Here is a 25,561-nt window from a genome sequence, read left to right as displayed (position 1 = left end):
GCAGATCCGGATAGAGCACGTACCTTAGTCACTTTTTGACTACTCCTTTTTTCTCATGGTGCACGTAGGGATGGCTTTAAGTCTTGTGGGGTCTGCCGTTGCAACATGTCGGTGGCGGTCCCCCATGATGTTTGCCTCTACTGCCTGGAGACCGAACAGGACTCCCGGTCCTTCAGGGATTATCGAGCAATGGCCCAGAAGGCCTTGAGGGAGCGGCGGCGGAAGCTGCTGGAGGTCCGGCACTCAACCCAACGCCGCTCCAGGTCCAGGGACAGTTCGCGAGACCACTCGCCGGGCCGCAGTTGTCGCTCCTCTGGCTTCAAGTCTTCGGATTCCGGTAAGAGACGCCATAAAAAGAAGTCGAAGAAGCGTGTTCGCTCTCCGACGTCCCCCCGTCGGCTGTCGGATGCGGAATAGGGGGACAGGGGTTCTGCCCCTGCAGCTCCCTTGGAGGCTGGGAGTCCCGCGGCCTACACGCCTTACCCGGGTCTGTCGGCGACTCCCGAACAGGTACAAGAGTTTCTTGCCAACATGGACCGCCTTTTTAGGCCTCGTGCTCCCGCCGGCGCACCATCGAGCCCCACGGTCTAGTGTCCAGATCCTGTTGGCCCGTCGGAGCCGCCGATGGATCCAGCTTCGGCGCCACAGGATCCTACGCCGTTGGCTCGTGCGCCTCGAGGTCCGGTGCTGCCGGCTCCGGCCCCAGCACCGCCCTCTGCTCCGACACCAGCGCCGCAGTGGGTGCTGTTCGTTCCACCCTTGCCCCGGTTCCAGAACCATTTAGTTCCTACCTGGGATCCGCATTGGGAGATGGCGCCGTTTCCGACGCCGTATGTCCCTTTTCCGGCTCTGCCACCGTGACCAGTTCCTGTGTATAAGAATGTTGCCAGGTGTCACCGCCCGATGCCTGGTGACCCTGCGTTTCTGGCCACTCATCCCACGCCTGAGAGTCTGGTCATCCAGGCCTCGAGGTCGCAGAGTGCCTTTCCCACGTCTCCACCGGATAAGGACTCTAAGAAGCTGGAGCAGTTTGGTAAGCGGTTGATCTCGTCGGCCAGCTTGGGGCTGCGGTCGGTGAACACCGCCTGCTTGTTGGGCCGCTATTCCCACGCGGTGTGGGAATAGTGGTGTGGGACACGGTTGCTCAGGTGTTACCTCAGTGTCCCGAGGAGGTCCATGCTGAGCTTTCCCAGGCGGTTGCTGAGGGTAAGGATGCGGCTAAGTTTGCCATCCAGTGTGGTTTGGACATCGCTGACTCATTGGGCAGGGCGATTTCTACGACTGTGGCGCTGCGTTGCCACGGCTAGTTGCGATCCACTGGGTTCTCGCCTGACATCCAGAGCTCGCTCATGGACATGCCCTTTGATGGCACTCGCCTGTTTGGCGATAAGGCCGACAGTGCGCTGCAGCACTTTATGGACTCGCGGGCCATGGCCAAGTCCTTGGGTCTTTCCACTAAGAGCCCAGCCACTCCTGGGTTTCGTTCCTTTGGTGGCCAAGGCAGGGGCACCCAGGCTCGTTCCTTCAACAAGCCTGTGCAGAGCCAGTCTCGCCGCGGCTTCCGCAGGGGCGGCTCTGTGAATCAGCTTGGGGGGGCAGTCCACCTTCGCTGCTTCTATCTCTAAACCTTCCAATCTGAGCTTTGTGGAGTACCCCACGCTGGTGGGTGGCAGGATTCGCCACCACTGGCGTGGTGTCACATCAGTGGGTGTTGCAGATATCCGCAGGGGTTATTCTCTTCCCTTTCAGTCTTCCCCTCCCGCCATGCCACCCCGGTGCCAACGCATGTTGGGGGATCACTTGCTGCTTCTCCAGCAGGAAGTTACGGCCCTCTTGGCCAAGGGGGCCATCGAGCGTGTTCCTGGGCCAGAAGTAGGACGTGGTTGTTATTCCCACTACTTTCTGGTCCCCAAGAAGGACAAAGGGGGCCTGCGCCCCATCTTGGACCTCAGGAATGTCAATCGCTTCCTCCGGAAGGAGAAGTTCAAGATGTTGACTCTGGCTCAGGTCTTGGCTGCCCTCGACCCTTGATGGTAGCGTTGGACTTGCAGGACACGTATTTTCACATCCCCGTCCTGCCGGCCCACTGGCGTTACCTGCGGTTCACGGTAGGCCATGAGCATTTTCAATTTGCCGCGTTCCCCTTCGGCCTAATCAGCACCCCTCAGGTGTTCACAAAAGGGATGGCGGTGGTCGCAGCTCACCTGCGCAGGTCAGGGTGTCCGTCTTCCCCTACCTCGACGACTGGTTGTTGAAGGCGGGCTCGCCCCAGATAGTCTTCACCCACCTTCAGACTACGACCGACAACCTGTATTTGCTGGGGTTCTCCATCAACTTGCCGAAGTGGCACCTGAGTCCCTCTCAGAAGCTCCCCTTCATCGGAGCGGTTCCGGATACAACGCTGTTTCGGGTTTATCCTCCCGAGCAGCGAGTCCGGGATGTTCAGACTATTATTCCGATCTTTCAGCCTCTGTCCTGGGTTTCAGTCAGGATGACCCTCTGGCTCCTGGTCCTGATGGCCTCCTGCATCCTGCTAGTGCAACATGCCAGGGGGCATATGCCGGCTCTGCAGTGGGACCTGAAGTTCCAGTGGGCGCAGCATCAGGGCAACCTGTTCGATCATGTCCAGATCTCGGAGGGCACTGCACGACAATTGCAGTGGTTGAGGACGAATCGCGATTGGGTCAGTGGCAGATCCCTCTCCCTTTCCCAAACGGAGCACACAGTGGTGACGGATGCGTCCATCCTGGGATGGGGAGGCCACTTGGGAGAGGCGCAGATCAGAGGACTCTGGTCTCCGGCAGAGTCCCGGCTCCATATCAACCTTTTGGAGCTTTGGGCGATCCGGCTTGCACTGAAAGCATTTCTTCCCTTTGTCCGGGGATGTGTGGTGCAGGTGTTCACGGACAACACCACCGCCATGTGGTATTGCAAAAAACAGGGCGGGATGGGGTCCTGGACCCTATGTCAAGAGGCTCTGCGCCTCTGGACATGGCTGGAACATGAAGGCATTACCTTGGTGGTTCAACACCTGGCAGGTTTTCTGAACGCCAGGGCGGACAAACTCAGCTGCCGGTGCTTGATGGATCACGAATGGCGTTTGCACTCGGACGTGGCGCGAAGTCTCTTTCTGCAGTGTGGAGAGCCTTGGTTAGATCTAATCGCCACCAAAGAGAACGCACAATGTCATCAGTTCTGTGCGTAGGAATTTCCAAGGCGGCACTCGCTCGGCGACGCTTTTCGTCGCGGTTGGAGTTGCGGTATGTTATACGTCTTTCCGCCTATACCACTTCTACCCAGAGTGCTGAAGAAGATTCGGCGCAACCGGACCCAAGTCCTCCTTGTGGCTCCGGATTGGGCATGAAGATACTGGTATCCTGAGCTACTCAGCATGGCGATCAATCCTCTGATCCCACTGCCTCTTCGGGAGGATCTTCTGTTGCAGCAGGAGGGGATGGTGCTCCACCCGAACCTGTCCAGTCTCCACCTCCATGCGTGGAGATTGAGCGGCGGCAGTTGACGGATTACGATCTTCCTCCCGAAGTCTGTGATGTCATTCTGGCAGCCAGGCGTCCCTCCACTATAACGGTATACGCCTGCAACTGGAACAAGTTTGTGGCATGGTGCACAACAAAGGCTGTGGATCCCCTTTCTGCCCCTCTTTCTGAAGTTCTTCTGTTCCTTCTTTCTTTGGCCCAGCAGTGCTCTGCTCTGGGCACTATCAAAGGTTATTTTTCGGCCATCTCTACCTTTTTGAGGCTTCTAGATCAGCCTTCTCTCTTTAAGTCCCCGGTTGTTAACCGTTACCTTAAAGGCATTATGCACACGATTCCTCCCGTGCCGTTCATCATTGCTCAATGGGACTTAAATCTCGTTTTAACCTATCTGATGTGCGCTCCTTTCGAGCCCCTTCATACCTGTCCTTTGCGTCTTCTTGCTCTTAAGACTGCTTTCCTGGTCGCTATCACCTCTGCCAGAAGAGTGAGTGAGCTGCAGGCTCTTTCTTCCAAACCTCCTTTCCTTTCTGTTCATCCGGACAAGGTGGTGTTACGGACCCGTCCTTCTTTTTTGCCAAAGGTGGTCACGCCCTTCCACATCGGGCAGACCATCACTTTGCCTACCTTCTTTCCGCCTCCACATCCTTCGAGGGAGGAAGAGAGGGTCCACCGTCTGGACCCCAAACATGCGCTCGCAGCAGTTCCGGGTGGATGACCAGCTCTTTGTTGAATACGTGGGCGCCAAAAAAGGTCGGGCTGTGCACAAATGGACCATCTCTCGGTGGGTCGTTCTGTGCATCAAAGCATGTTACTCCTTGGCTAAGAAGGAACCTCCTGTGGGGCTGCGGTCCCATTCTACCAGGGCAACTGCAGCCACTACTGCCTTGAGATGTGGCGTCCCCTTGCAGGACATTTGTCAGGCAGCTCCATGGGCCTCGCTGCACACGTTTACCAAGCATTACTGCCTTGACAGTCCGGTCCGGAGAGACATTTTCTTTGGCCGGTCTGTTCTCCGTGATTTTCTGGTGTAATGTTTTCGCAGACCCACCACCGGGGTTGGATTTTCTGGGGTATCTATCCTAAGATAAGGAATCTATCACAAACGTATCTCTTTCAGATGCACAAGTTACTACTTGTGTAACGATATATCTGTAAGAGACATTAGTTAGTGATAGATTCCTTACCGCCCCACCCTTCCTCCCCGTTCTGCAAATTGATTCTAGGGTTAAGGTCACCCCCCTTTCAGGGCCCTAGTTTCATGGCTCCAGTGGTCATTTTCTTGCATGGCTCTGTGTTCCTGGCGCGGAAAGTCGTGTACAGAACTGACGTCAGCGTGCATGGGTGGCGCCTAAGTAGTCTCCGTGATGTCATCTCGGCGCTTACGACGCCTGTGACGGATGCGGAGCCGCATGCCGCCACCTACTGACGCGCAGGGGTACTGCTACAAAAAACTTTACGGATCCAGTCTGACGCCTTGGGATATTCTAAGGTAAGGAATCTATCACTAACTAATGTCTCTTACAGATATATCGTTACACAAGTAGTAACTTGTGCTTCACGTACAACACAGTCAAGTGGTACTGCAACAAACAAGGCGGGTGGGGACATGACCCCTTTGTCAATAAGCTCTTCATCTCTGGACTCGGCTGGAACGCCAAGGCATTTCCGTGGTGGTGCGACACCCAGAGAATTGCCCGAACGCCAGGGCGGATAAGCTCAACCGAAGATGTCTATTGGATCATGAATGGTGTCTCCATTCGCAGGTGGTACAAGGACACTTTCAGCAGTGTTGAGAGCCTTGGTTAGATCTATTTGCCACAGCTTAGAATGTGAAATGTCAGCAGTTTTGCACAGTTGGGTTTCTAATGTGACTGTCACTCGAAGATGCTTTACATCTCGTGTGGAGCTCCTGCTTTCCTTCACTCCAATACCGCTCCAGGCCAGAGTTGTCAGGAACAACCAAGCCCAATTTATTCTTGATGCTCCGGATTGGAAACAGAGAGTCTGGTATCCTGATCTGTTGAGTATGACCATCGGACCTTCACTCAGGCTGCTCCTGTGTGAGGATCTTCTGTCGCACCAACAGGGGAAGGCTCTGCACCTGAACCTCTGTGTACTTTACTTTTATGCGTGGAGAAAGAGCGGCAACAATTGACTGCCTTTAACCTTTGTCCCAAAGTCTGTTATGTTGTTCTGGCATTTAGGCGTCCCTCCACCAAGTCGGTGCAAGCCTACCATTGGGATAAGCTTGTAACATGGTGTGATTCCCACAACATCGACTCTTTCTGAACCTCTACCTCTATCCAAGGTTCTTCTATTTTCTCTATCATTGGCCAGCAGGATTCTTCTCTGGGCACATGTAAAGGTCCTCCTTCATCCATTTGGGCGTTTATGTGGTTGCTGGATCAACTTCCTTGATTTAAGTCACTTGTGGCTAAGTTTCTTAAAGGCTGGCAGCAAATCATTCCCCACAGGCTATTCATTATGCCCCAGTCGGATCTGAATCTTATTCTCACCTTCTTGATGTGTTCACCATTTCAGCTTCTGCACAATTGCCCTCTTAAGCTCTTGCCCATCAAAACTGTCATCTTAATGGCCAGAACATGGGGCCTGGAGGGACAGTGCATTCCAGTCACTCTCGGCTCACCCTCCCCTACACCACCTTCTACCTGGACAAGCTCTACCTGGACCTTGCCCCTCTCTCCCATGGGTCTCCTAACTTCCCTTTCCTCTCCTAAACGTGACCTGGCCTTGAACTCAGTGGCTGTATTCTGCAGACAAACAGATGGGTTTTTGTTTATGCTTAACCTGCCTGATAATGTAACATCGGTATTTTTGTATTGTGGAGTGAACCTGTATTTTTAGGAAGCGGTCAGTAGCCTAACAGGAGTATAAATATCTGAATATGTTAATGTTTCTTTTGCAGCTAGCCAGTGTTAAAAAAAAAAAAATTAGCAATGCAACCCCTCCGCCATCATTAAAAACAAAGATTTGCTTATATTTTAAACCAGGAAAAGTTGTGAGGTTAAACACCCAATTTTGGTTGAATATGTCCTCTTTGTGGCATGGACTGTTCAACACTTTGGTTGACAGATATGTAAACCACTTTTGGTTTTAACATTAGATTTTGTTGGAACCACATGTTGCTACTAGGAAATAGCCTACAGTCTAGAAGTAAAATGAATACAAATTACAGAATAAATGGGTTCTTGATAAGATATAGAAATATGTAGGTGAAACATCTTGTGATGGCAAGTTTAATTTTCACCAGTTTGTTGTGCTTGTGTTATTTGTTGCAGGACCAAGAATTAATGAAAATTGTTGGCATTAAATATGAATCGGGATTACCTACACTTTGCTGTCTTAAGCTTGCCTTCTTAGACCCAGACACAGGAAAACTAACTGGAGGTTCCTTCACGATGAAGTAAGTGATATTTGTGTTTTAAGTTACCTTTCCCATTCAAATAAGTTTGTTGCTTATGCTGAATTCTTTGTGTTAATTGTATGACTAGGCTTTCCTACACATTCATTTTTCTGTTTATAGGGGACATACTATGAGTATAATAGTCTTGACAGCTTTGCCCGGGTCCATTTTTGAGGGATGCAAACGAATGGAGCATTTGTACAAGCATAAACCAGGACTTGAGCAGTGCATATTTCCGGGGGAATATCCATGTATTCTCTCACTAAACTTGACACTGATAATTCCTAGTGAAGACCTTGCACTTTATGGAAGAAAATTTAGTATAATTCCCTTTGCTGGAAAGCTCTGTTTGACCTGGACATCATTGTTTTAATGCAAGTTGCCTCAAAATTACCAATGAGTTGGCTCCTGATAATACCTTTTGACTCTAATAGACATTTCTGTTTTAAAGTCATTTCTTGAATTGGTGTAGAGAATTAGTGTTAAATTGTTTTTTTTGTTTTTGTTTTTTTTACTAATTCTATTTTTATGCAATACCTCCAGGTTTCGTATTGCATCTGAACTTCAGCACTCTTTGCAGGTGGCAAACATATTTCAAAAGGAGAGACTGAGGCTGTAACTGCCAAAAGTAATACAGTGGCCCTTTAATGGTGCCAGCTGCACTCATTAAGTATGCTTCCTTTTTTTGTGCCATAGATAAAACTGACATGGAGCTTGCCGAAGTTTCTATTTCATGCTGCTTTTTTTTTTTTACTGTTTTGTGCCATTAATAAATAATTTTTAAGCCTGAGTTTAAGCCAAGTTGTATCACCAATTATCTAGCCCTTTGCCATAACATTACTAAAGATAAATGTTCTGTTTTTATCCTTTCCCAAAAAAATTCCTGGCTTTTCTTTGCCTGTAGAAACATCAGTCGTCATTCTTCTCTGTCCTTTGGACTTGACCAGAGCATTTGTAACATAATCATTCTATGCATCTCCAAAGAGATTGAAAGGTACCATTCTGATGTTGCACACACCACAAGAGGTGTAGAGAAAGGTTGCAATCATAGTACTCCTTGTCTTCTATCATCTCTTCTTTGTGCTGGCCTGCTCCGAAAGCGGTATGAGATGATTCTTCCTTGCTGAGGAGATATTCACATCTTTAAACGGATGAGGCGATTCACTCCTTCTTTTGCTAATCCTTCAGATTTTTTGGAGTTTTTAAATTGTATGTTACATCTTTTCGAAGATACAGATACTCAAAAGGCCTCTTTTAGCCCTCTTTGATTTTGATTCTGCATGCCTCACTTTCTTTGGCACTACTCCATTGAAAGTGATTCCTGTGCTAGATTTTGCCATGTACCTCTTCCCAGGGTAGCCAAGGACAATTGCACCGTTAGGTCTAACCTCTCATACTGAGTAAGTGGATCCCATCCGCTCAGGTAAGTTTTATCTGAATAAAATGGTCTCAAGTGCTTTGACAATTCAAATTCTCTTCTTTACATTAGAAATGGAATCTGAGGACCCAGTGTTCTTTAATAATTCGTATGACCTTGGCACTTAGCCTGAGACAGAGAAGTACCTGTCACTTGAAATTAAGACCAGTTGTTGTTTTTAGACCTGTAAAATGTTACTGAGATTATTAAGAGAAGATGTATCTTAGTAAGTGCCACAGACTTCTCTAGCATTGTTCATGCACATTAGCCTGCCATTTCCTTTGATGGTGTAGATTTTGTGATACACTCACTAAGGAGGCCTGTTCCAACAAACAGCAATCTGAGGTGCTACATTAAGTATATTTCCTCTATAACCCTTGAGTGGCTTTCCACGGGTACTCATGAATTGACTTTATTTTATAGCCTCCTATTCCAACAAAAATCTTTCTCAGTGTACTAGTTATGACTTAAGAGTTGGGGTGTAATTTGCAATTGGAGCATGTATGCTCTACAGCTCAATCAGTGGGGTAAGGAAGATATACATTTTGGCATGTGAACGAGTTGATTTTTTTTTTTTTTATTGCAACCATAAAAGAGTAGAGCAGTGTTAATGTATTCATTCATTTCTTAGATGGCTACCAAGTAGGCTTTGCCGTACATAGTTTTCTGTAAGGTTTGTTTTCTGATGGATACGTCTGACTGCAGATTGCTTACTTTTATAATGTTCTTAAGGCAGCAGACTTAACCTGGAGGTTTTCCTAGCAGTGCTGCCATGTGCCTCTAGGTGGTGCCATGTAGCTCCTTGTTGATTTCATTCTGTTCTCCAGTGACAGAGTTGAGCCTTTTTTAGGCACCACTTCTGGGCTCCACTGTCGGTTCCTTTCCTTCTTTGCCTTCAAACCCAATTCCGGAAATCAGCTCCCCTTTTCATCAGTTTATATATCCTTCTAAATACTTTTTTTCAGTGTGCAAGGAAATTATGTGCCACTGAAGAATACAGGGTTCAAACCATACTGTATCTGTCAGAAAAGGATGTTGATGACTGACCCGGCGAGGTTTGCCTCTGATAGTTGGGATTGGGGCATCATTTCAAGATGTGTGAATGTGACCTCATGAAACTGAAGCAAAACTGTGTGTCACTGAACACACAAAAGAATTCACAGACCGTGTGCAAGTACTGGTCCAAGTCAAGAGTACATTCTTGATGCTGTTCCCGCAATAATTCTTCTTTGAGGTTTGAAAGTTCCTGTTCAACCTGTAAAGAAGAAAAGAAATAATGCTGCAACAAGTCCATTGCTCATTCCCATTCCTTCTTCACCTGTACCAACATCAACACCTCCACCACCCACTCCACCACCAAACTCTCCAAAATTGTCTGAGGCTGGTAATATGTCTCCTCAGTCAACTGTAAATGAGGATCAAGACTTCCCAGATGACACCCAACCAGGAGATCCTTGGGAGGATTATAATATTGATCCTCATCTTGACATTGGTCCTGATTTATACCCTAGCTGTCCATCACCTCCATAAAATGCATCTGCTTTTCAGGACCTTATAGCCAGAGCAGCCACTTTCCATCAGATGGCTTTATATAAGGACTCTATGGAGGAGGATTTCCTCTTTGAAACTTTATCCGATACACAAAGAGGGGCACAATATTTACCACTTTTAAAAGATGTGACATTTCATGCAGATGAAATTTTCAAACAACCAGTTAAAGCAAGAATAATGACTCCTTGCATTAATAAAGAATACAAACCACCACTTTTAGACCCCATTTTTATTAGAGTTCAGTTAACCCCTGACTCTTTAATAGTATCCAATGCTAGGAAAAGGGCTAACTCTCAAACAACTGGAGAAGCACCACTGTCAGAAAAAGAATCCAAGCTTATGGATGCTTCTGATAAAAGAATTGCTGCACAAGCAGCTAATCATTGGCATATAGCTAATAGCCAAGCATTACTAGCAAGGTTCGATGGGCCCACTGGGACGAAATGGAGGACATTCTCCAATATCTCCCAGAAGAGCACAGAAAAAGAGGTCAAGAGATTGGTAATGAAGGCAAACTGATCACCAACAACTCTATTAAGTGTGCATTAGATGCAGCCGACACTGCAGCTAGGAGTATACATACTAGTGTCCTAATAAGAAGGCATGAATAGTTAAGGGTATCAGGTTTCAAACCTGAGGTACAACAAACTATATTGAACCTCTCATTTGACAAGGAACATTTCTTTGGCCCCCAGGTGGACACAGTCCTTGAAAAAATTAAAAATGACACTGTGGTAGCAAAGTCAATTAAAGCTCTATAAACAAACAACTATAGAGGTTCCTTTCGTAGGCCCAATTTTAAACCAGGGGCAAGAACAGCTTCTACACTGCAGACACCTCTGGTTCACAATATAAAACTCTAGGGCAAACCTCAACAATTAAGGCCTTCTACAGAGGTTCATACAGAGGTAACAATTTTAGAGGAAAAGGCCGAGGGAACAATAAACGTTCCTAAAATACCAACAATGATCAGTGACTCCTTTACTTTTCCCCCACAACACCAAACACCAGTTGGTGGTCATCTTCAGCTATTTCTTCAAAAGTGGAAGTCAATTACAACAGACCAATGGGTCGTAGACATTATCCAACATGGTTATTATCTGGAACTCATTACAGCTTCTCCAAACATTCCACCTTGCAAACACAAACTATCCATGCAACACCAAATCTTTCTGCAACAAGAGCTCACTTGGAAAAAGGAGCAGTAGAACCAGTTACACCACAGTTTCACGGGACAGGAGTGTATTCACTATAGTTCCTTATCCCCCAAAAAGATGGATCTCTCAGGCCCATTCTAGATCTCAGACCATCTAGATCATTACTTAATATCAGAACATTTCCATATGGTCACTCTTCAAGAGATCATCCCTTTATTACAAAAAGGAGACTTCATGGCAACCTTAGATCGTATTTTTATATACCAATTCATCCTGCACACAGAATATACCTTCGATTTCAGGAAAACCATTATCAGTTGAAGTTCTCCCCTTTGGAATCACTACAGCATCAAGATTATTCACAAAATGCATAGCAATTGTGGCAGCACATCTGGGAAAACATTGATGTCTTCTATTATCTAGACGACTGGCTAACCAAGGCAAATACATTCATATTTTGCAAACAAAACACTCATAAAACCCTAGATTTGCTACATCAACTAGGGCTTACTGTCAACTTACAAAAATCTCATCTACAGCCAGCTACCAGTCAAGCATTTCTAGGGGTCACGCTCAACGCAAGGGACTCGCATTCCAGCCGAAATATTTCTTAGTCTTTTGGGCATGATGGCATCTTGTATTTACAAGTCCCACATTCCAGACTCAACATGAGACCTCTACAACAGTGTCTATCCCAGCAATGGACTCAGCCACTGGGTCAAACTCACGATCTAGTGTTGGTAAACAGCTGCACGTATCACTCTCTCCAATGGAGGAATCCACAAAATCTATCCAAGGGCAGCCATTTCAAGACAGTTTCACAAATGACTCTAACAACAGATGCGTCTCTAACAGGATGGGGAGCACATCTATCAGGGACTATGGGGTTCCAAACACAAGAATGTCCATATCAATAACCTAGAGCTGCAAGCTGTTCTTCTAGTAATCAAAGCTTTCCTAATCTACCTACAATACAAAGTTGTCCTGATTCGAACAGACAATATGACATCTATATATTATTTACAAACACAGGGGGACTCAATCTCTCTACTTATCTCACTTAGCTTAAAAAATGGAAGTTAGCAATACACAACAGCATTCATATGTTAGCAGATAAGTTTGTGGACTTTCTGAGCAGATCACAACAAGTCCACAAATGGGAAATCCACCCAATGTTCTTCAACCATACTTTGACAAATGGGGATTTCCAGAGAGAGACCTGTTTGCAACAAAAGAAAAAGCAAAATGCCCACACTTTGCAAACAGATATCATCTCTATCAGTCCAAAGGCAATGCTCCATGGATAAACTGGTCAGGGATATTTTCATATGCTTTTCCACGTGTCCCACTACTTCCATTAGTGGTCAGGAAATTTAGGCAAACATCGCTCACCATGATACTAATAGAACCCACAGGGGCCCGACAACCATGTTCCTCAATACTCACGGAACTATCTCTAGTCCCACACAAGAAGCTTCACCTCAATCCGGACCTTCTCAAGCAGAACCATGGAACACTAAGACATGCCAATCCCAAAGAATTGAATCTTGCAATTTAGCTTCTGAAGTGTTAGATTTTGGATACTTAAATTTGCCTCAATATTGAATGAACATTCTTAATGAAGCTTGTGAGAAGTTGGCCTGATGTATGATGTCACTAGTTCTAGTGTACACCTTGTATCAGTCCAAACAATCCTTATGGTGATTGGTTGTAAAGTCAACCTTATAGACCAGCTATCCTAGTGGTAGCATGGACAAGAGCAGTCTTAGGCTAAACTCTGAATGGCATGTGAAGCCAGCTGTGATACCATATATAATCCCTTGAATACCAAATGAAAGGACACCACAACAGATATATATATATAAAATAAAGTGTATTTATTCTAGTCAAACCCTCAGCACTCTTTATGAGATTTGAGGTAAGTGCAACACAGTCTTATTTAAGTTTAAGCATACATTAAGTCACACAGGTAAGTAATACAGTTAGGCCCTAGGGGCCACGCAAACCATATACTAAAGAAGTGGTATAAGGACCACTGTCACGGAAATAGAATAGGCCTAGGGAATCACTGGGGCTACACTACACTACCAACAGTTAGGAAGTGGGAGGCCCACGGGATTCAGGTGCAGAGTGGAAACACTCATGCGTAATGCGTATAATCGATAGAAATAGTACAGTTTTGAAATAAGCAGTTTTAGGACACTTCTGGAGTAGCTAGAAAGTCGAGACTCAGAAACTAGACCCTAGGATAGTCACTACCCTTGTGAGCACCGAAGTACCCAAGTTACCTAGCCCACAGGCTGCAGGTGCATAGGTGTGAACTTGCGTCGGGTTTCGTCGTGGACTTCTATGGATGCCTGAAGGAAAGTTGCTGGCAGTCAGTGCAGAGTGTCCGGTGGATCCCAAGGCCGGGATCAAGAAGGAAGGGTACCTGCAAGCAGAAGGGACAGAGTCTGGGTCACTAGCCAGTGACCACGTGGAACCAGGAAGGAACCAGGTGATGTCGTTAAGATTGCAGGTGAAGCTTGTCGCAGCAGCCACGGGTACCAGGAGACGTCGAGGACGACCAGGACCAGGAGGCGAGCTGTCCCACGAAGGCTCTTGCTGTCGGCGGCGTCGAAGTTGAACTAGGACTCACCAAGCCTTGGCAAGCGGAACCCACGAAGAATGGAGGACTTGCTTCTGGTGCAGACCAGAAAGGTCTGGGGTGCTTCTCTTTTGCAGAGGAGCGGGAGCCAGTCTGGAGGAGCCAAACCAGCAGTGAAGATTTAAAGGTGTGTCGTCGCAAAGGCCGCTAGCCAACGGGCAAGCAACCGGACAGACGCGGCAAGCAGGAAAATGCAGAAGGGCCCCACGCAGGACTCGTGGAGTGTGGGGGGCTGATCTTCGGTGCAGATGGTGCTTGGGGTTGGGGCTTCTCAATCCCCGGTGCACAACTTAGAGGGTACCTCAGAAGCTGCGCTGGAAGATACTCGCCACTTTTCCCAGGTTGCCGGTCCCACGTCTCTCGTCGCCTCCACGGATCTCAGCTCGGCTGTGGATCAGGGTCGGAGAAGTCTGGAAGTCAAGGCTCTGGTCGGGCTCTGCAGTCGGTCCCTCGTAGAACTTAAGCAAAGGGTAAGTCTTTTGATGGTGCCTGTTTGCACAGGGTAGCCACTCCTTGGCCACAAGAAAGATTCTTCAGTCTTCTTCTTTCGTTGAATGTCGAAGGTCCAGAGTTGCAGGTTCAGGATAATCTAATCTCCTGGGGCCCAGCTACCACTCTTATACTAATCTGGGGGGCTGGGTTGCCTGCTAGGTCACGCCTTATGGGTGGGACCTGGGAGGGGGGTGGTTACACCCCCTTCCCTTTGTCCAGTTTCGCGCCAGGACTGGGGTTGGAGTGCCCCAGCACCGGTTTGAACTGGACTATGCATGGGACACCTTGTGTGCCCCAGGCAGTGTCTCGTTTCTTTCATCCCTCCCTTCCCCAATACACTAAGGCCTGTCTGGGGTGGTGCTCGCACCTCCCAAGGCAGGAAACCTATTGTCCAAGCCTCCCTTGCCGGGATCACTCCCAGCAGCAGGAGGTCAGACTTGTGTCGTGGCAGCAGCATCCATTTTGTGATGCTGGGGCTCCGGTTAACTTTAACCGGGTAAGTAGGTTTCAACATGTCTTCTCCCTCTAGAAGGGAGGGATAATATCCTCATCCCCAGAAATGGTATGGGGGTATTATTCCAAAGTTTTAAACACCTTACACGACATGTTTTGATACAGCCAAACCATAGTTACCATAACCGTTTAAGATTATAAGGCACTTTAAGAGTATATGGTAGGCTATATCATAGAACAGCTGTAAGGACATGGTTCTGAAAGCTGCAGACAGGCTCAGCTCATGCTAGAGCACCATCTCACATGTTACCAAGCACTCCGCCTCCAGGATTGTTAAGGCCTGCCATAGGAGTGGCTGATAGGTACACATGTGTCTATATATAAGATAGGTATAGGAATACTACACCTAAGCAAGGGGTGATTACACGACCTTGCCCCAGCTGAGTGATCAGTAAGTTGTGTCATAATGGAAGGCCAGGCCAGGGGTGGCATAATACATGCTGCAGCCCTTGAAAGGCCTAGGATACACCTATGCCCTGGGTACCTTAGGTACACTGTACAGGGGCCAATAAGGTGATCCTATCCAAATGGGTTATGCACCTAAAGTACATAGTATTAATTTAGAGAGAGAACAGCAGGGCTGTGGGTCTGATTGGCAGGCCCACAGCCACATCTAAGTCGAAAACCAGTAAAGCAAAAGCAAAAAGTGGGGGTGAACATAGAAAGCAGACCCTACTCTCCTACAAAACTCGTAAACCAACTACAAGGCAATGGTATGCCTCGAAATGGAAACGTTTGTTATGTTTTGTCAAAAAGAAAACATTAATCCCCTTCAAGCAAAGGTACAAACACTTGTTTTATACCTATTGCATTTACAAACTGCTGGATTACCATATACTTCTATAAGAATACATCTTGCAGCTTTTGCTGCATATCTCCGGAATAGACAACACATTTCAGTTTTTAAAATTGTCGTGTAGCTCCTATAACCCTTTGTAGGTTTTATAGGATCTGCGTGTTTAGACAACATACACAGTGGGAAAGGTGTCCAGACTGATTCCAGGCACACCGACTGAGTATGGTCGCCTGTATACCAGCTAGCTCACAGTGCCAATGTAAACTCCTCTTGCCAAGGAGAGAATAGTTCTTGGCAACTATCGAACATGACAACCCTGTCCCATTGGGGATCGTGGAAACAGTACCGTACCTTTTGCTCAGTAACTCGTGCTCCCCTTCTCTCAAAGAGATGCACAGAATATACAGCGGGACGTTTTCAATAATCATTTATTAAATCAGTGTCATTCTAGTGTAAAATAAGTGTGCTGAAACAACCATAGGACAGAAACAGATATAAAAGATAATAAGCACCAATAGAGTAAATGAATGGTAGATTCCTACCATAGTGCTAAAACAATGAAAACCGGCAGTTATATAAATACATATCTGATAGAGACATCTAGCCGCAGATTCCTTAACTTAGAATATCTCCAGGCGTCAGACTGGATCTGGAAAATTCTTTGCAGCAGCACCTCTGCGCGTCGGGGGACGGCGCCACAAGACCCCTTACTGACGTCGTCTACGTACGTGACGTTAGCGAGGTCATATTAGTCCCTCCCGGCGCGCTGACGACAGTTTCCTTCTTTCCGGAGTAAGCGGTTCCTCTGGCCTGGCCCCTTTTGATGCTTCGCGTCTGGAACAGTGTGCGATGCCTTCGGGCTTTATAACGTGTACCTCCTGTTTGTGGCAAATGTCCGCGACAGACCACATCTTATCTGTACGTGGTGTTTGGGCGAACACCACGACTCGACAAATTGCGACGCCTGCCAACACCTCAAGCCGAAGTCCCGGCGAGAGCTCCGGATGAAGCTCCTTTCGGCTTGACTGTCCGGTCGGAGTAGTCTCGTCGTCCGGCCTCCTGGTCGCCGGCAGGCCCCTCTGGTTTACAGTTGCGGCGTCGATCGTCCTCTGGGGCCCGGAGACGTCGTTCACCCCTTCTGGGTAAGTCCACGACCTCACTTCTGCCTGTTTTCGGGGGCACTAGTTCCCGGAGCCCTCCGGACGTGCACCCCAGGGAATCGCCCATCCCCTTTGCGGGGGCGACTCTGATTCAAATGGAGGCCTATGCCACAGCTCTGCAGGCCTCGCTTGGGTCCGCTCCTGTCCCTGGGGCGTCCTCGGGGCATCCGCTACTTGCGGGGTCCCTGACCGACTCGCCGGTGGGCTCGCACCCTGCGCCAATTAAGCCCTTGTACCCCCAGGGAAAAGGAGATATGGTGTCGTCCGGGTGCGGCCTGGCTGTGTCCCCCTCTATAACCCATAGCACCCCTGCCGTGCCGTATAGTCCCGTGGGGCTCCCTGTGGCGTTGCAGGTGGTTGCTGGTGCTCAAAGCCTTGCTTCTGGCACACCTCGGTCCTCCGGACAGGCGGTCGCTTGCCCGGAGCCGAGGTCGGCGCCGGAACACTTTTGTCAGGGTGCGGCCTGGCTGTGTCCCCCTTTATGACTCATAGCACCCCTGCCGCGCCGCATAGTCCCGTGGGACTCCCTGTGGTGTCGCAGGTGGCTGCTGGTGCTCAAAGCCTTGCTTCGAGCACACCTTGGTCTTCTGGACAGGCAGCCCCCTGCCCGGAGCCAAGGCGCCGAAAACTCTACTCTCCGGCTCCGCTTCCTTCTTCAGAGTCGGAGCCTGTTGTGGTTGAGGCTGAGTCTGAGTCGGCGCTGGTGCGGCGCCGAAAACTTGCCTCCCCGGCTTCGACGCCATCCCTCCCCGGCTCCGACGCCCTCCCCTTCTTCGGAAGTGGGTTTGACGTGGTGGACGTGGAATCGGCGGCGGATGGAGCAGAGTCGGCGCCGGATGGAGCAGAGTCGGCGCTAGACGAGGCAGGGTCGGCGCCAACCAGAGTCATTTTGGCGCCGCAATACAAAAGGCGGTAGTAGTGTCTAAGGGTTCGCACCGCAGAAAAGTATACAATTAGACTGGGGAATCGCGAATGTGGTCAACTCTCCTCATAACTCTAAGCAATGGAACAATTAGTTACGGTGCCACTGAGGGTAAGAAGTGTACCCCACTACCTTGGGTGCCCAAATACACAGGTACTGCCAACAGTCACTGTGCGACACAGTGCAACATAGTTATACCCCGGTAGAAGAGTCTACAACCCGGCGCCAAAATGATGCAACATAGTTATACCCCGGCACTCTAAAAGTTTGACATATTGGTGATATATTTTAGTGAAGTCAACGTATTAAGGTTCCACATTAGAGCGAATATAACTTTAGAGTGCCGGGGTATAACTTAGAGTAGTCTCCTTAGCCACTCGTGTTGTAAGCCTGCAGCCCCTTTCGATCCCCTTGCCTGTGGACCCTCTGCTTGGTGTCCTTCACCATGGGTCGGGGAATGTGGAGCTGCTTCTGCCGTTTGAAGCTTCTTTATGCCGCCCTTTTGGGCCCCTGGGCTTGGCCGACTTCCGGTGATCCGGTAGCTTGTTCAGTCTTGCACCGCCACCGACCTGCTCCACATGACCCAGTTTGCTTATTTGTTCACCCAGACGTCCAGGGGTTCGTTTTGCAAACTGCTTCCCTTCCTTGCCTCAGTTAATGCTTCCTCCCTCCAGGGAATCCAGATGGCTTGAGTCATGGGGTCGTAACCTCTTCGTCTCCACTAGTGCTGCCCTTCGTTCACTAAATATAGTGTGTTTCTTGGCTCGGGCTACCTCTGCATTGTGGGACTCTGTCGAGTCTCTTTTTTTAGGAAGCCTCTGAAGGCGTGTGTGTTGACCTCCTTCATCTTCTTCGTGATGGCCTTGACCTTGCTGAATTCACGATCTGCTCGGCCTTGGATACTGCCGATTCCTTAGGCCGAGCTATGGCTGGTTCGGTTGCCTTGAGGTGCCATGCTTGGTTGCGGGATAGCATCTTCCCGGAGAATATCCGGGAGCGACTTGGTGATCTACCCTTTGATGGGGTTTTATTGTTTGATGCCCACGCTGAATCGGCTGTTCGGTGTCTCCTTGTGGGCTTTCGCCTTCCGCGTTAAGCCTATATTTCCCAGGTTTTCTTTTCGCATGCTCTAAGGTTGTTACCCTTTCATTTAGCATCCTTTCGATGCCTTATGCGTTTTGGGCTGGCAAAAAGCCTACTGTGGCAGTGTTCCACTGGCTGTTGTGTCTGGCCTCTGACTGTGGTTTGCCCTAAGAGGTGTTCCCCGTTGATTGGGGTGTCCATACTCCAAGTGGGGTACTTGTATGCTATTATATAGCTCTGGTTGATATCATGTGGGCCTAGAGATCCTTTGGGCTATATGCGTTCCCTGGTGCTCTTATCTTGCCGTTGTACGGTGTTCGATATTGTGACTTGGCCCAATTGTCTATACGTCATGGGTCGTCTTGCTTATATGCGTCGTTCTCCTCCTTGGGAGATTTTCATGGTGTTTTTCAAACTTAGAATGCGGATACCACCTGCCATTAATGCACTCGGCGTGTTCCTATACCACCCATGTTGCATGGCCGTGGCCTTCTTTGAGATATATATATAATATAATATATAAAATGTTCGAGGCATATGAGCTGCAGATTACACACTGTGCATAGATCGCCATCTGGTGTTGGGCCCGGATGTTGCAGTTGTTTTTCTCGTGGAAAGTCTTTGGAAGTCACGAGGTATGTGACTCCTCCTTTGGATCGTATTGCGCATGAGCTTCGGCTCCATCCTCAGATTGTTTTTTTCCGCCATCGGGCTCGGATGTGGTGTTCGCCCTCTGGTTCGGAACCGTTACAGTTCTTCTCATCAGCGCGCAATCCTTCCCTTCTGCGGTATTGTTCTCGGTCGCGATCTCCCCACTCGACGCGACTCATCAAGAAACTTCGATTCCAGGCGTCGATGCAGGCCTTCGGGCCTACCTCCGCTCCGGTCCTGGCTCATGGAAAGGACTCCATTTAAGAAGTGTCCTCGATGTGGGTCCTAATTTCCCCACACCGATCTCCAGGAGGTGTGCAACCTCTGCCTCTCTCCAGAACACGAGGCTCGAGACTGTCCGTCGTGCAAATCCTGCCGGTCCAAAAAGACTATTCGAGACCGGAGAGCCAGGAGAACCGTAGCACACGCGTCGACTGCACTCCCTGGTGACATCTTCGGAGAAGGCGTCGATGTTCCCGAAGAACAGCACACAGAAGAGGGCCTCGTCACCGCCTCCGAAGCCGACGACTCAGATGTCGAGCATATCACTCCAGCACAGAGGGGCGTGAGAACTACTCTCTATCCCCACCCCCCATTCTCAACGGCATCGAAAAAGGCTTCGGTCACGCCTTCGCCCTCGGGCTAGGCACGACCAAAGACACTGCTTCCCATACCTCGCTTTCGGGCCCGGTTAAGAAGCCCATCAAGCCTTCTGGCAGCTCGGGCTCGAGCCAGCCTGCCGTCGGTGCCGAAAAACACTCCGCACCGAAAAAGAAAATGGCTTCCTCCGTGCCGACTTCCACACCGAAACACTTTGCGCCGAAGACACCCACTAGCTTCTCGGTATCAACGCCATCTTCGGAACCGAGCAGGAAAGCCAAACCCATCGACACCCACACCTCGAAGCCGAAAGCCATCTCGGAACCGAGGAAACAACCGGACATGTCTAAACCACACAGTTCGTAACAACGAACTGATGATTCCAAGACTAAAAACCTCCGGCTCCGACCCCTTCGGCGCCGACGGATCGACTGCTCACAGAGGAACTGTTTCGGCCCGATCCACTCCAAAAAACTCTTACTAAAGACCCTAACACAGGAGATTTGATGATCAGCATCAAAATGAGGCCGCTGGACAAGCCTTTCCCGGCTCCACCTCAAAAGAAAAGGGACTGTGGTACCTCCCCATTGAGACTATCCTCGCCCCCTCCTCCACCTCTTCCTCCACTTCTTCCTCCACTATCTCCTCCGCCTCCCCTACCTCATCATTCCCCCACACCCTCTCCAGATGAGGATGATGACGAGGTCTATGAAGACATAGGGGAGGGGCCCCATGACCAACCCACTGGAGACCCCACTCCTACAGGCTCCCCAGACCCATGGGACGACTACAACATCCCAGACGTCCCTAACGTCCTGCAGGACGACATTTATCCATCAAGACCGCCCCCCCCCCCCCCCCCCCCCAGAAGACACTATGGGGTTTAACCAGCTGCTACACAGGGCTGCACACTACCACGGAGTTGATCTCCATACAGACCCTGTGGAGGAGGACTTCCTCCTAGACACTTTTGATACCACCCACAGGGCCACTTCCATTCTGCCCATGCTTAAAGGTGTTATCAAACACTCGCCAGAGGTCTTTAAAGACCCGGTCAGAGCCAGGGTCATCAACCCCCGTATCGAAAAGAAATATAAGGCCGCCCCTACTGACCCCACCTATATCAGAGGGCCCACACCACTAGACTCCCTCGTAGTCTCCACTGCAAGGAAACGTGCAAACTCCCAGGCATCAGGCGAGGCACCACCACCTGATAAAGAGTCCAAACTCCTAGATGCCTCAGGCAAGCGAACAGCATCTCAGGCGGCCAACATATGGCGCATTGCGAACACACAAGCGCTTTTAGCACGATACGACAGGACGCATTATGATGAGCTAGAAGCAATCATGCAGCACCTCCCTGACAAGTACAAGAATAGAGCCAACGAGCTAATCCAGGAGGGAAAAACCATCTCCAACACCTCCATACGCTGTGCCCTCGATGTTGCCGACACCGCCTCTAGGGCAATTAACACCAACTTCCTCCTCCGTAGGCATGCCTGGCTGCGCATTTCCGGTTTTAAACCAGAGGTACAGGCTTTCATCCTTAACCACCCCTTTGACCAAGAACATCTGTTTGGCCCAAACGTAGACGTAGCCCTTGAGAAGATGAAGAAAGACAGCGATACGGCAAAATCTATAGGAGCCTTACAGTCACACCCTCCTAGGCGCTCCTTTCGCCGTTCTTCCTTTCGAAGCACATCGAGAGGCTACTCCTCCGACAGCGCTTCTACGTCATATAAAGCCCTACACAAACCACCTTCAGTAGGGGTTACCAGAGAGGTGGCCACAGGGGTAACAACAATAAAGGCAGAAGCAAAACTAATGCCTCCCGCTCTGCCTCCACTCCTACCCTATGACTGGAGAATCTTTTCTTCAGCAGTACCCCTGCGTGTTGGTAGGTGGCATCTGTCGACTCCGCTTTCGTCGTTGGCGTCGTGATCGCCCGAATGAAGTTGCGCTATCTACTATTTGCCCCCTGCACGCTGATGTCAGTTCTTTCTTTTTCCGCGCCAGCCAACGCAGCTCTGGAGATAGCGAAACCCTTAGTGTTTTTTGACTAGAGATTTTTTGACTTTTTGTTGACTTCTTTTTTTGTGTCGTCTGACTCCTAGTGCACGAAGGGAATGTCACATCGTCGGACCGGCTTCAAACCTTGTGACCTCATGTCACAAGTTGATGTCAGTCACAGCCTAACATCTCGTATGCCTCTGGTGCCTGGAGCGCGACCACGACCCTAAGTCGTGCTCCGACTGTCTGGCCATGAGCCCGAAGTCTTTGCGGGAGTGGTCCTAAAAGCTTCTCGAGGTCGTGGGACCTGTCGCGGAGTCACCACCATCGCTCCTCTTCGAAGTCTTCAGGTAAGTTGAAGGACATGAAGAAGGCGAAGAAGTACCGCCTGTTTTCGCCTTCTCCCCGTCTGTCGGCTGAAGCGACTTGGGATGGAGAAGGCCATCGTGCTTCAGCTCCGCCCGCGGAGCCTCTTTTGACAACTCTGAGCTTCCCTCCCTCCCCGGGAGCCGGAGAGACCCCTGCCCAACTTCGTACCTTTTACAAAGCCCTCCACTCCATCTTTGGCCAGCCCGACTCCGCCGGCGTGCCTTTGGGCCCCGCGGACTAGGCTGGGGGTTCTAGGACTTTGATGCCGGCCTTATTACACCTCCCGCGCTGATTCCATTGACGACACCTCCTCCCCCTCCGACCTCTGTTCTATCCTGGCGTTCCTTATCGCCCTGAGTGGGAGCCAGAAGAGTGAGGAGGACTGGGAGGGGTCTTTTGACCCTCTGGCATACCAGCTTGCAGAACCAGACTGGAGAGGAACTTGGTGAGGGCAGTGGGCTGGATACATACCCAGACCTTGGTATGCTTTCTCCCCCTACCGTAGCTACGGAGGAGGGAGCCTCCAACTCTGTGGTGTTGGGTAGAGCGCCTGAGGCCTTGGGCCTTTTGCTACCTACGGTGGCAGTCAGGACTAACCTCCTGACTGAGGTGCTTCAACCAGCAGCAGCCTCTTCGGAGACCCTGCTGCTGTTCAATGATGCCTTCACAGACATCCTTCTTGTTCACTTGGTCCAAGCCCAGCACCCTACCCCTGAGAGCTTTGTGATCCAAGCCTCAATGTCCAAAGGTGCGTTCCCTTCTGCTTCTCCGAATTGGGAATCAAAGAGGCTTGATCATCTTGGAAAGAAGATGTTTTCTTCCGCCAGCTTAGGACTGCGGTTGGTGAACACCGCATGTCTCTTGGGCTCTTGCACCCACTCTGTTTGGGACACGGTTGCGCAGGTGCTGCCACAGTGCCTGGAGGAGGCCCGGGCCGTACTCTCCTGTGCGGTCGCAGAAGGGATGGATGCAGTTAAGTTTGCCATTCACTGTGGGTTGGACACCGCCAACTCGCTAGGCTAGCCCTGAGACGCTACGCCTGGCTGAGGTCCACTGGTTTCTCGGGCGATGTCCAATCGACACTTTTGGACATTCTCTTTGATGGCCGTCACTTGTTTGGTGACAAGGCGGACAATGCGCTCGAGTGCTTCAAGGACTCTATGGCTACACCCAGATACTTGGGCCTCGCTACCACCTCTCGCACTACGCAGTCTGCTTTTGGCCACTTTCATTGCTACAGAAGGGATGCTCCACCAAGTTCCGTCCAGAGCCACAGGACTGCGCAGGCTGCCCAGCCTATGCGGGGCTGGGGACGTGGGACCTACCGCCGTGGGTCTGGGGGCCAGCGGGCAGGTCAGTCCACCAGTGCCCCATCTGCAGCAGCCTCCAGACATTTCTCGTCTAACCTTTCAGGGCCACCAATTGCCAGTGGGCGACCGGATCCGCCTTCACCTCCACCACTGGCACATCATCATGTCGGACAGGTGGGTTTTGCAGATAGTCCGAAGGAGCTAATCCCTCCCCTTCGAGACTATCCCTTCCTCCATGCCACCTACACTCCATCACATGTCGGAGGATCACTTGGTCCTTCTCCGTCAGGAAGTTGCGTCTCTCTTGGCCAAGGGAGCCATTGAGCGAGTCCCTGTGCCAGAAGTATGTTGTGGCTGCTACTCCCACTACTTTCTGGTGCCCAAGAAGGACAAAGTCCTGCCTCCTATCTTGGACCTCAGGGAGGTCAACCGCTTCCTCCAGAAGGAGAAGTTCAAAATGTTGACATTGGCTCAGGTCCTGTCTGCCCTCGACCCTGGAAACTGCGCGGTAGCGTTGGACTAGCATGACTCTTTTTTTCACATCCCCGTCCAGCCGGCCCACAGGCGTTACTTATGGTTCTCTGTAGGCCACGAGCATTTTCAGTTTACTGTGCTCACCCTTGGCCTTAACAGCGCCCCTTGGGTGTTCACGAAGGTGATGGCAGTGGTCGCAGCTCATATGCGTAGATCAAGGGTTTCAGTCTTCCTCTATCTCTACGACTGGCTGTTGAAAGCGAGATCGCCCCAGGCTGTCGTCTCCCACCTCCAGTCTACGGCAGACCTTTTGATTTTTATTGGGGTTTACAGTCAACGTGCCGTAGTCCCACCTGAAGGCTTCTCAGAAGCTCCTTTCCTTTGGAAAAGTTCTGGACAGAGCGCAGTTTCGGGCCTACCCTCCTGAGCAGCGAGTCAGGGATATTTGGGCTATGACGCTGATGTTTCAGCCCCTATCCTGGATTTCGTTGAGAATTACCCTGAGGCTGCTGGGCCTCATGGCCTCCTGCATCCTGCTGGTGGATCATGCCAGATGGCATTTGTGGGCTCTGCAGTGGGACCTGAAGTTCCAGTGGGGGCAGCATCCGCATCAGAGGAATCTGTCTGATGTTGTCCAGATTTCTGCAGGACTGCACACCAGTTGCAGTGATGGCTCACAAACCAGGATTGGGTCAACGGCAGATCCGTCTCCCTATCACAAATGGCATCTTTACTCTGAGGTGGGGCAAGGTCTCTTTCAGCAGTGGGGAGAGCCTTGATTAGATCTATTCGCCATCAAGGAGAACGCACAATGTCAGCAGTTCTGTGCGTTGGAATTTCTAAGGCAGCACTCGCTAGGCAACGCTTTTTGCTACGATTTGAGTTGCGGTCTTCTATACACCTTTCCGCCTATACCACTTCTGCCCAGAGTGCTGAAGTAGATCAAGCACGACTGGGCCCAAGTAATTCTTGTGGCTCCAGACTGGGCCCGAAGAGTCTGGTATCCTGAGCTCTTGAACAGGGCCATTGATCCCACGATCAGACTGCCTCTTCGGGAGGAACTTCTGTTGCAGCAGCCGGGGACTGTAATGTTATCTTAGCAGCCAGGCGTCCCTCCACTAAAACAGTATATGCCTGTAGATGGAACACATTTGTGGCATGGTGTGCAGCAAAGGCTGTGGATCCCCTTTCTGCCCCCCTTTCTGAGGTCCTCTTCTCCCTGCTTTCTTTGGCCCTGCAGGGCTCTGCTCAGGGCGCTTTCAAGATCTATATTTCGGCCTTTCTTCGCCTTCCTGATCAACCTTCTCTTTTCAAGACCCCTCTTGTAAATTTCTTCCTTAAGGGCATTACTCACCGGTTTCCTCCTATTTCTTTCATAATGCCCCAGTGGGGCTGAACCTTGTTCTGACTTACCTTATGTGCGCTCCTTTCGAGCTGCAACCTAATACTCTCAGACTCTTGACCCTAAAAACAAATTTTTTTGTTTGC

The 25,561-nt window shown here is 49.9% G+C and overlaps 1 protein-coding gene across 4 annotated transcripts in view; it reads left to right on the top strand.

Moving 5' to 3' along the window:
- The window catches only part of PHIP (PHIP subunit of CUL4-Ring ligase complex), a 1,862,070-nt gene that overhangs the window by 1,045,718 nt on the left and 790,791 nt on the right, over positions 1 to 25,561 (top strand). For all 4 annotated transcript variants that reach the window (XM_085610989.1, XM_085610988.1, XM_085610991.1 and 1 more), the window contains exon 26: positions 6,797 to 6,921. In XM_085610989.1, coding sequence (XP_085467115.1) covers positions 6,797 to 6,921 — 125 coding nt within the window. The remainder of the gene's footprint in view (positions 1 to 6,796; positions 6,922 to 25,561) is intronic.

The sequence above is a fragment of the Triturus cristatus genome, chromosome 6, assembly GCF_964204655.1.
Source record: "Triturus cristatus chromosome 6, aTriCri1.1, whole genome shotgun sequence".
Taxonomy (NCBI): Eukaryota; Metazoa; Chordata; class Amphibia; order Caudata; family Salamandridae; genus Triturus; species Triturus cristatus.
Note: the sequence above shows the minus strand (reverse complement) of the source record. Positions and strands in the feature narration are given on the sequence as shown.